General features: G+C 47.4%; 1 protein-coding gene across 4 annotated transcripts in view; it reads left to right on the top strand.

Annotated features, from left to right (window-relative positions):
* Positions 1-4,771, top strand: part of LOC144170514 (uncharacterized) — a 59,082-nt gene extending 54,311 nt beyond the window's left edge. Inside the window, exons 24-25 of one of the 4 annotated variants that reach the window (XM_077700362.1) lie at positions 3,198-3,267; positions 4,425-4,557. In XM_077700362.1, coding sequence (XP_077556488.1) covers positions 3,198-3,261 — 64 coding nt within the window. In that variant the 3' untranslated portion in view covers positions 3,262-3,267; positions 4,425-4,557. Of the gene's footprint in view, positions 1-3,197; positions 3,268-4,395 lie in introns of all 4 variants that reach the window. The other 3 variants (XM_077700361.1, XM_077700359.1, XM_077700360.1) reach the window with 3 other exon arrangements.
* The last annotated feature ends 7,032 nt before the right edge of the window (positions 4,772-11,803 follow it).

An 11,803-nucleotide genomic window follows, 5' to 3' on the forward strand; every position in this document is an offset into this window, starting at 1 on the left:
TGAGTGAGTGAGTGAGTGAGTGAGTGAGTGAGTGAGTGAGTGAGTGAGTGAGTGAGTGAGTGAGTGAGTGAGTGAGTGAGTGAGTGAGTGAGTGAGTGAGTGAGTGAGTGAGTGAGTGAGTGAGTGAGTGAGTGAGTGAGTGAGTGAGTGAGTGAGTGAGTGAGTGAGTGAGTGAGTGAGTGAGTGAGTGAGTGAGTGAGTGAGTGAGTGAGTGAGTGAGTGAGTGAGTGAGTGAGTGAGTGAGTGAGTGAGTGAGTGAGTGAGTGAGTGAGTGAGTGAGTGAGTGAGTGAGTGAGTGAGTGAGTGAGTGAGTGAGTGAGTGAGTACTTTAACGAACCTCAGCCGCTGATAAAAAAATTGAAGCAGAGATATAAACAAATAAGAAAGCATTATTTTGCGAAAGATATCTGTTTACACTTTCTTTTAGCGTTATTTACCCCCGTCTGTTAAATTTTAGCGGTACTGCCTGTTGTTATGAAAGGGCCTTTTGAAACTATTTCAATAGGAGTTGTCTGCGATCTTCGGCTTGTTGTGCGTAGCGTCGACATTCGGCTGTTGCACAGTGGTGCATTCTTGACTGCATCTCTTACTCCGTGGGAGGAGACTTCTTGCGAGGCCTTGTTTCACTGCTTGGATGCTGCGTTCGGAGAGTTTTCTGTGCACATCGGAGCACATTTCGGCGGATAAGCGCTAATCTGACGCTGCCGATCAAACGACCGGAAAGGGGGGGGGGCATTGTTTCTTCGCGCAGTGGAGGGGGGGGGGAGGGGGTGGCAGTGGGTTGTCATTTTAGACACCGGGTAGCATGGCTTCGGTGTCAACGATAACGCTATTGTATAATCTATGTATTTGTACGAGAGTGACGTTGGAGAAAACTGTTTAGACACCAGACAGCCACAAACCAGGCCAAAACCAGCGAGGCTATGTAAAGAATGCTTTCGCATTGGTATGCTTCACCGCACCACTACTCTTAGTGCAGTGGTGCACCCTTTACAGGCTACCTGCGTTGTCCGTTCCATCGGATAGCTAAAAAGCGATGAAAATACCAGCCTGGTATCTTAACAATGATCTCACAGTAACATAGCAAGGTAGGGACATAAAAAAATAAAGTAGTATGTACCTGTAAACTTCTTCTGAGAAAGTTCTTATACACTCCTTGGTTTGTGAGCGTAAACAAGGCTGCCTCACTATCGCATGCGGTAGGCTGTATCAGTTTCACCTTCGGTCAATGTTTCGCCTTCACATGCAATAGCAGCAAAAATGTTCATCGGGGTGAACGTGTGTGGTACCGAACCCACTCTGCCTCCTGAGAGCGCTTACACATGGCAGCCAGCGGTAAAACACTGATTATTCTGCTACGCTGCCGGTACGGACTTCAACCTTATTGACTGACAACCGCGGGGGTATTTTAACAGCGGAGCTGTTTATCCGTTTAGTTCCTCCGGGGAGCGTTACCAGAAAACACAGCCCAGGTGAGAGCTTGCGTCTCGTGAGAAGCGCCCGGCGTAGTCCAGGCCTGCGCGTGGGCTTGCGCCACGCGAGAAGCTCGCAAAATGAAGTTCCAGGGGGGAAAAAATACCAAGCATACATGAACGTCCGCCTCGTGAGGTGCGTCCGGCGTCATCCAGCTCGACCTTAGAGAACACTGCCCAGCATTCCTGGCGTGATCCCTCGCGTGCTGTTTTCTTTGCCAGTTCACGTGCGTTCGCGCATGAACTGGGGAGCACAGACGCCGAGTTCCCGCTACAAACGCCGAGTTCGTGAAGCCGGTTGCTGCGGGTTCTAGCGCGTGTAACGCGGTCCAATCCAGCGGACAAAACGATCCGGGCAAGCTGCAAATCATGGAGAACGTTCAGCGGAAATTTCGGCAATCCAGGGAGAGCGACCGCCACCTCTGCTGCTTCTCCAGCCTTGCACCACTAGTGCAAACTGCGTCTTTTTTTTTTTTTTTACACCTTCGCCTTCCACTGAGTGGCAGAACCACACGGGAGTGTTTGGCTAGGAGGAGGAAGGGGCTGATGGTCGCCTCTTCGGCTGTCTGTAGTCAATTTTTTTCCAGCGAAAATGTGGAAGAGAAATGGAGCTGAGAAATGTCAGCTTTATCCGTTTATTTCGAAGCAAGCAAGGCATCGTTATCACGAACAAAAAGCTACGAAAGGAAGAATCTTCCACACAAACGCAGAAAAGTATCATTCGGGCTGGCCTTTAGTTTCCCGTTAAAACTCCGACGAATTCTTCCAGGCGCGGAGAGTGTCTCTCCGTTCATCGCATCTTGGTTCAGTGCACAGAACACGAAATGGAAATACGCCAACAGGACTTTACGCGCAACACATCTCCGCACAGCACACTGCCCCACTCTTTGAAAAGTGAATGTGGTGCGACTAAAAGTTTCTCATGCTGTGAATGGTGTGAGAAAAAAGTGACTTAGCTTGTGTCAGACCAACCACTTATCTTGGTGAGGTCGGTGTTTTGAAGAAAATTTTGTTATGAAAGTAACCCCAGCCTATCCTCAGTTTTGAAAGGCAGTGCCGAGGGCTCCTGCTGGAGTACAGGGACCTCTTGTTTTAAGCTCGGGAAAAAGTCACTTTCGGAGAAAAACGAAGAAAAACGATATTTTTTAACGATGGGCTCATGTGGAAAGATTGTTTTCTTTTTTGCCCGAATATTATTGCCTCGTTTTATGTTTGCAGGGTTGTCACGGCGGCGTTGCATTTGAGATTAATTTGCAATACGTAATCTCCGGCGAAAAAACCTGCCAGTGTCATCAGCAATGATAAGTTTTGCTTCCAATTGAATATTTAGGGTATCGTGCAAATTAAAAGGAAAAGCCCTTAATGCGCAACCTTGTGGTTCTCCCCAATCAGCAGGTTTAAAATCAGAGCAGGTATCGTTTATTTGGACAAAATGTCGTGTTTTTGATAAATAACTTTTAAAAGGCTTGCCTAGGAACTATATATAATTGTTTTTTTTCTAATATAGTTTCTTAATTCACCGAGCACAAGGCCTTCAAGAAATGTTTTACGATATTTCTTCTTGATTAGCTCAGGTTGTTTCAGTCCAGTTTTTGTTGAGCGTACAAATTGATGATCATGTCACTACGTTATGTCTGCTGTTGTTCTGTAAAAACGTATTGGAGCGGGTAAATAAATTACATCGAATTAAGTTAGATGAAGGTCGGTGGCTTTTTTTTATTCCAGAAAGCCACGGGCGAACACCGCTGCTCTAGCCCTGGAGACGAGATGTTCCGGGGCTTCGAGCTGAGAGCTGGTTAGCCCGCATTCCCATTACTCTGGGGAAGGGGAGGAAGGGGTACGGTTGGTCGAGGCACACCCTTGCGAGATGGTGGGTTGTATTGGCGGCAGGGCAGGTTGCGAAGTTGCAAGGGTGTGTGGTTGAATATATGTCATAAGAAATGAGGGTGTTGTTGCCCGGCAATAAATTTTAGAAGTCTGGAATGTTTTTTTTTTTAGAAAGGGTCGGGTAGAAAAGGCAGAACAGAAATTGGTGTTTAGTTTTTTGAGTCATTGGGGCTTCCTTTTTTTATACAGGGCAATTACTTCGGTCACTTAATTGCAGGAATTGCATGTCTTCCACTTTCAAAGAGCGTTTCACATGTTCGAAAACGTGCGTCTTTTAGGGAACATTTCAATGGGTTGCTGCTCCGATCGTGATATTAGTAGTCCATGGCTTCCTTTGGGTCACATGCCTTCCGTCTTTCGACCCTGCCGAAAAGCGCTTGAACTTGTGACGTGTTTTTATTTTTAGTGCGAAAGCATAGGTTAACTATATAGGTCGAAAATACGGCGCATACGTGTCAACATTGTTCAGCGGCGTCAGCGCAAATAAAATCTTAGGTGAATTTTAAGCAAAACATAAGTTCGTGACCAAGAGTACCAACATTCTTTTAATTAAGAATACACGTTGGAGCGACATTTACGATAGCAAATACAAAAACAGCGGGTTGGAAAAAAATATCCAAGAGGCGAGACAAAAGTAAACACAACAACAAAAAATGACGGCTCAAGGTGATCCAAGCGCTACAAAAGCAAGAGATGGAAAAGGACGTACTCTGTCTCTATATATGGCCACAAGTAGTGTGTGCGCGGGAAAGTTGAACTGAAGTGAATAAACCTAATTTCAAAAAGTACGGTATACGACCAAATGGCGAAAAGGGAGAGTGAAATAAATGTGTGTCTACATGTGAGGGGAGAAAAAGGCGCGAAGGGAAAAAAAAGCGGTGATGATAATAAGAAGACGTTCGGCAATTGGACACCACTGCTTTCGCATTCACTGGGACATGATAGGGAGTGCTTAGGTGACCGCGCACTGTATGTCTAAAAGCACGCTTGATTCCGAAGGCTTTACAAAAGTCGCGCTTTCACATCGGTTGTGCAGGAGACAGTACAGGCTGGACGTCGTTTCAGGCGACGCCTGCCCCAGCTTCAGGACCTCCACGACGACGACCAAGCATCCTTCGCAGACGAACTCGGAGGACGGCCTCTTCGTTGACTGGAGCCAACCAAACCGGACCTTCCAGAGCACGTACATGTAGCGCTCCTCTCCGAACGACCACGAAACCTTATTCATCACGCCGCCTCGCCAGCGCCGTCGGTGTTTTACCTCCCCGGAAAGTTTGCATTCTGCAACTAATATGCGCGCTGTGCACAGACGACAAGGCCAATGTCGGCCAACAACCGCGGCTTCCTGTCTTGTTCACCTTTCACTTCGCCACCTGAAGGGCACATCATTAAAACTATTATCTGCCTGGAGAGCCCATTGTTCACGTCTCTTTTTCTCTACGATTGCATTCTTACACAGTTTTTTTCCTACGATTACATACCTTACCGTGTGTAAAATTACACGAGGCAGTGAGTCAAAGAAGTAAACAAATGTTGTAATTACGGCATTGCGTGAAGGGTATCGCTCTGTGTTAGACCCGTGAAAAGTTATGTCCTTACAATCATGTTAGAATTTCCAAATCCACAGAGGGTCGATTTTTTTTTTGTTGTTGTTGTTGTTTAACTGCGATAATATGCCCTTTGGCATAACAGTCCTAAAGGTGCAAGGAGTTATGCCAAAGGACATAACTGGTGATGAGAGAGAGAGAGAACAACTTTTATTAGGAGCATTGATCAGAAGATCAAGTGGGAGTGGTTCCCTATTCACGGGAATCCATTGGCCGTCTTGACCACGGCTGCCCTCTCGACGAGGATGAGCTGGTCCGGGAGGGAGGGGCTAGACAGCAGGGTCTCCCACTGCTCTTAGGGGTGGAAATCAGGGGTGGAAATTCTGGCGTAACTTTACATTCTACAATAATGCGCCTGAGTGTCCCTGGCTGCTGGCAGAATTTGCATCCGGCTGAATATTCGCTTGGGCACATTAGGTTAAGTCGGGTAGGATGAGGATGTGTATTTGATTGAATAAATCGTCGCAGAGTTATTTCCTGAACCTTTGCGAGGCTTGGATATGGGAATGTTCTCCTACTAAACCTGTAGTGCTGAGTAATCTCTTGGAATGTAGTGAGTGGTATAAGCTCTACCGTAATCTCTATCGCGCACGGAGCCGCAGGTTTTGCCATTCGTTGCGCAATCCCGGGGAGGAAAGGAGCTTCGGAGAGGAGAGTAGGAATGCCGGAGAGGAGAGAATGAGAGGAGAGGAGAGGATAGGAGAGGAGGAATACTCAGGGGTCCCCTACGGGAAGATGACGACGGTGGTTGAATGCTAAGCTATCTCGTGATGGATTCTCTCGTTGGCCTATCCCTAGGGGCATCCTACCACAATCATCATCAGCGGTGCCTGGCCAGGCATGCGCAGTGGGGGTGTGGTACTCAGGGTTCCCCTACGGGAAGATGACGACGGTGGTTGAATGCGAAGCTATCTCGTGATGGATTCTTTGGCTGGCCAATCCCTAGGGGCATCCTGCCCCAATCATCATCAGCGGTGCCTGGCCAGGCATGCGCAGTGGGGGTGTGGACGCCTAACAACGGTGCCCACACAATGGCGTAGGGAACAGGCTCGACCATAAGCTGCTTCGCATCTAAAAAACGGCCCAAACGGAACGCAGAAAGTCAGACGGCTCCGTCCCAAGCGATCCAGCGGCGCCGAATATGGCAGCAGACGACGCGTGCCACCGGATGTTCTTGCAGACGTCACCGAGAAGCGAGGCATCACGGGCCTTCACGCTCGCGCAGTGCGAAGAGGTCGACGGAACCATGGAGTTTCTTAGTAATAAACTCTATTGAAGAAACGAGGGAGAATCTCGGCGCGGGGGAAAATGCGATGTTTTGATACAATAACTCCACTAATACTCGTCGATTTAACAAAATTCTTGAAGGAGGTAATTAGTAAGACATTAATTTACCTGAAAATGTGAACACCCTTGTATCGGTAAAAGCTCTTTCAGGGCCCCTTTAATTTTATAAAAAAAAGTTTCCAGTCATGTGCTTCGCCAATACAACTCAACCAACCACCGTTCATGAATCATGCATTGATTAGCCCCTTAGCAAAAAATACCTCTTTGAAGTAATAAAGGTTGTGGTTAAGTGCATTTCACTTGTCTCTGATTTCGCTCTTTGTAGAGCCACGTGTTTATATACCAGTGACGTCACATGGGTGATCGTTGTGGCTGTCGTTTACAGCTTTGCTTTCCAACCATATTCACGGGGTGGATTGGAGCGCTTTTTTATGATTGCTTCTACTATGTCGTCAGATGTGATGTCATTGTCAGGGCAAACCAGGGCCTGGTCGTCCACCGAGACGTAATCGTCGGCCGTCACAACCGATGCTGTTCCGCAACACACAGTGTACGTGTTTATCGATTCCTCAGCTCTGTGGCCGAACTCGATGACTCACGGCCAACGGCACACCAATCAGCTGCGCGTTACCACGCGTTTGGCAAGGCGTATTCGTCATCAAACAACAATTCAGCGATTGCGAACGCATAAATTTCTTCATTAAACAGGCAAATTATTAGTGGTGGTCTACGCTGTAGTGGCGTTCACACTGCATAGAAAACATCGGAATCTTATCGGGCCATATGGCATTCTTCGTTGTACAGGCTATTTCGTAGCAGAAGCGTTCGTTGTAGCGGCGTTTGACTGTACATATCCAAGCGCACCAGCGTCAGTTAAGTAACAAATCTTTCTACCAACGACTTGACACAGATATACCTGTCAAACATCGGATGATAGTAAAGGGCGCACTACATAATCTTTTAAAAAATGTCGAGATGAAATCACGACTCTGTAAGGTACTTACTGCAACGCATAAACGCACTACAACGCATTTTTCATTGGTCAAAAGCGCTATGTTTACTGTCGGATCCTTTGTTGTCGAATGCCGCATCGTTGAATGTGTTTTTGTGGTGCAGTTTTTTTTTTTTTTTTCACGTTATGTGCACACTGCTCTTGTGTAAGCTACCACAGGGCGTATGTACACCACAATCGTGTCTGTACGCTTGCTTCAAGGTTTGGTATGTTTATGGTCTATCTTATGCATGCGTATCCTATAAATGGTGCTTATTTAAAGCGAAGCTTGTATTGGCTGACTTGCGCTGTCGGTGGTGGCGTACGCCAAACGTTGTGCGGCAAAGTTAATTTTATCCACGTGCCCTGTGGGCACACTGCTCTCTCGCCGTTCACAGCTGGCTCGGGCACACTCGCACAAATGTCCCGCTGTATCACGCCGAAATTGCGGCCGCTCAGCGTCGTCGCTCGCATCACGCCACATCGCAGTTGCGGTTGCTCGCTCTCGTCGGACAGTACACCTGTGTAGACCGCGTGGGGTTCGCTCTTCGGAAGCGGGCAGCCATTGCAGAACGTAAGCGTTCTTGATAATCGCAGGAGGATCTACAACTTTTGCGCTTTCATTTCAGTCATTGCGTTTTGATTTTGGCAGAAGTGTTTTGTAGCGAAAGCTACAGTACGCTACCTCGGGCAGTCTTCGTGGGATGACCAGTTTTGACCTTGAGAGCTAGAGGTCAAACCACACCCCCTTCCGCAAGCGCCCGGATTGGAGCTGCGCCCGGTGGCGGGGAGAAATAGGCGAGAAGGGAACGGAGAAGCGCGCGGGACCCGTGCCGCCACCCGGCGGAGGAAGGCCAGGACGCCGCCGGCGCAGCGATAAGTGCGCACGACGAAGGAAAGCGACGTGCGCTTAGACCCGTGTGCGATGGAGTAGGGCTAACATCCAGTTTCCCGGCCGCGGCGGCCGCTTTTCTGATGGAGGCGAAAAGCAAAAACGCCCGTGTGTACGAGATTTCGGCGCACGATAAAGATCCCCAGATGGTCAAAATTAATCCGGAGCCCTCCACTACGGCACGCCTCATCGCCTGCGTTGCGTCGGCGCGTTAAACCCCAGAATCAATCAATCAAGGACTAACATCCAGCTATGGCCGCTCATACAGCGGGGACGCTTAACGCCGTGAGGCGAAAAGGAGAAAACACGCTACTTTGCATCCAGCTTCGCCACCTTCAGGCCTTACGCGTTCATGTGAGCTTCCTTCATTTTTGTATTAGTTTTGCGGTCATTGGGTTTCTATTTTGGTCGTTTTCGATCTAACTTTGAGAAGCTTCGCGTGCACCCCTGTTCCTGGAGAGAAGGGGTTCTTATGTACGATTCTTGCCCATCTGCATATAGATACACATGTTGGTGTGTTTGTACGCTTTGTTTTCATTTTTGTTTGTGTAGTTATAAGTCAATAAATGTAGTTCTAAAGAGCATGGACGAGGCGCCAGAGTATTGGCGATGAGATGTTTGAGTGGCGCCCCCTGGCTCTGACGTCGGCTTAGGGACTCGCGCCGCTGTCGTCTGCTACACTCCGCTTGTTAGGGGCAGCAGTGTCTGCGCTAGAAATCGCCCGCTTTGATGCTTTAGGGCATCAAAAAGCGTGTTTCTAGTAATTCAGTTATTTTTGCCAGCTTCTGACACATCTGAATAACTTTAGTCTGTATCCCCCCCAAGTTTGCAACACTTGAAGAGAGAGAGAACAACCTTCTTGAGAGCCTCGGTCAGAAGATCGTTTATAACTCGTCCTTCCTTGCTTATTCGCGGGGTTCAGTGCTCAGAGCTCCTCGATAAGTATTCGAAATGCATAGGCTTCCCTGAATTGTTTTTGAGATGCTCTTATGAAGTGTTCCCAACGCATTAGTTTTTCTGCACCATCACAAATGTCTTATTAGTTGGTTTGGGAATGTTTGTTAGGCTCACGAAGATTGTGCGTATATTTTCTTAATGCTGTATGGCATACATTCCATTTTTCACAAATTGGCTTTCGTTATGAATGCGCGCGAGAAGATGCATATCCGCAGCGTGCGTTGCCTATTCACATTCAAATACAAAGAGGTTTGTGCTACGCCACCGCGATCGCGCCCCAGGAAACGTTGACCAGAGTACTCGAAGGCAGCTTTTGTGCTCCGAATTTCTCTCGTAACCATCGTTATCATAACAAACTGACTCTCAACGCGACCAATTATTACATGATTACGGTGTTGAAGGCTCGATATACACGCTAACAAACACAATAAATAGCATACGTGCATATATTACAAGAATCGAAACCGATGAATATTTCCTAGCAGCGCTTTATCGTTTCCCAACCCTTCCAGGTGTAAAAAATAAATCTTGGTCTACTCGGGATGACGTCCGATGGATTGAAGAGAATTACTCCTACTCTCTTGTCCTGGACTGATAACCCAGCCCACTAATCAGCTCGATTTTAAAGTTAAATAAAGTTTCCCCCTCCTCCTACTCCTCCTCTTCCACATCATCTTGAGTGCAGTTTTCGTATAACGCATATCTGAATATTGGGAAGATATGGCTGCGGGAAATGTACAAAAATAGCCCCCCAGGTCTGAACAAGCATAGTGCTACTGTATCTTTACCGTAGACGTGACTTGTTTTGATCAATAAACCTCCATACTGGTTGGAAACCTGGTATGAAGCCAGCACGCGCCTGTACATACATAAGGTTATTTGGAACTAAATTTACATTTTTTGCGTGTCATAGCGCATGTCGGCATACTTTCATGCCATGACAACGTAAAGTGATGTGATGCAACACTTTCGAGCGTTCGGCAACGTTGCAAAAACTGTTCTACTTTACATATGATTACCAGGAATCGCAATGCCTTCTGCCAAAACCGACAGCCCCAAAGGCCTGGAATTTGTTTTGGTCTTGATTTTCGTTGTTGTCGGTTACTAGCACCTGGCTGTTTTCTTTGTTAGAAAGATTGCTCAGTACAGAAGCTGACGCCTAGCTCCGACTCTTCGCGCTCCGCACAGGAGCGGCTTCGCAAAGAATGGGGCCCCGCTGGCAATGTTTCTTCCGTAGCGGTATCCAAAAGCATACTTTAACTCGCGCCCTGAGCTAGTTTATGTGATTTCAAGTCTATTGTTATGATAAAAAGTTACGCACTCGCAAAATCTGGCGCGCACAAGCTTCAGTCGTCAACTGAGCGCAAAGAAATAGCGGGGAGAGCGAGCCCGAGTGAAGCAGACGACATATGCGAGAATCCCTAAGCTGACGTCACGGAGGCGCGCTTCGCAGCGCCGCCCGTGGTCGAGCTCACCGCCAATATAAATCATCTAATTCTTCCATGGATGAATCATCTTCACAACGGAGACGACGCAGCTCTTCAGAAAACAACAAAAAAGAAATGCAGCCCTTTCCACGGTTCTCATTTTTTTTTTCTTGTCTAAATTCAAAGGGCTCCTTTGCTCCCCTCACTCTCGAATCTACTCCCACTCCCCCTCCTCTTCTGCGCTACGCCGCCGATCCAGTCGGTGACCCAGGCCGTACCTTTCGCACGCCACGCCACCGCCCGAGGTGGAAACACCGGCATGCCGCCGCTGGCCATTGCTGACCAGTACACAGCTCTACGCCCGAGCGATGCCGAAGGAGGCAGGGAAAGGAATAACCGTAACAGCTTGTCTCTAGTTACAAAAAGAAACTCAAAACCTTGGTATCCAAAAATACTCTTTTTAAGAAAGCGTAGTTGTATTATGTCAAGATACATTTTATCAGATGCTTTTATTATAGTTAAATTATTCCTTGCAGCATTCATTAAAGGGACCCTGTAACACTTTCGATAAGCGCTTTCACTCTTTCCTTCGCGTCTGGACCAGCACGGAGCGGCACTGCGTGATTTGCTCGTCGCACCAGATACGCATTCCATTTCTGCTTTGTTTTTTTCTTTTTTTTAAGTTGCTATCGAAAAGCGTTTATTGCTGCAACTGAAGTAAAACCGGCCAACAACCGCGTGGCCTAAGTGACGTAATTCGAGCCGTCGAAGAACGTCAAGACCGGGATAGAGAGAAAAATCTTTTGAGCGAGTTCACAGGTTATTTGACGGGCATATGTAGAGCAGTAGTTTTTGGCTGAGGTACATTGTGACCCCCTAATCATGGGTGTGGTGGGTGACTACGTTCTGCAAGCATTGAGAATTTCAAAAAAAATTTTGAGAAAACTGTTGCAGGGTCTCTTGATGGAAAACACGTTATTACCGGTTTGTTATGAGGATAAGAGCGGCAGATATCCGCGCATTATACACAGCGCACCGACACCGCACCTTATTTTCTGGCAGTTTACTTATTTTCTTTTTACTCCCGTTTACATTCACCTTTTTCTGTATTTATTCACTTTTCTTCTTTTAATCCAAATTAGTTTTTCCTCTTCTCTCAGTTAGCGCCCATTTCCTGGCCAATCCCCCTGAGTGGGTACGAGCCATTTTTTTTGGACCAACAACAACAACAACCGACATGGCAGCTATGGTGACGTCAGTGCAAGCTATTCGGTAATCGGCGA

This window comes from Haemaphysalis longicornis, unplaced genomic scaffold (genome assembly GCF_048455015.1).
Source record: "Haemaphysalis longicornis isolate Haplotype H1 unplaced genomic scaffold, Haemaphysalis longicornis Haplotype H1 scaffold_2, whole genome shotgun sequence".
Classification (NCBI taxonomy): Eukaryota; Metazoa; Arthropoda; class Arachnida; order Ixodida; family Ixodidae; genus Haemaphysalis; species Haemaphysalis longicornis.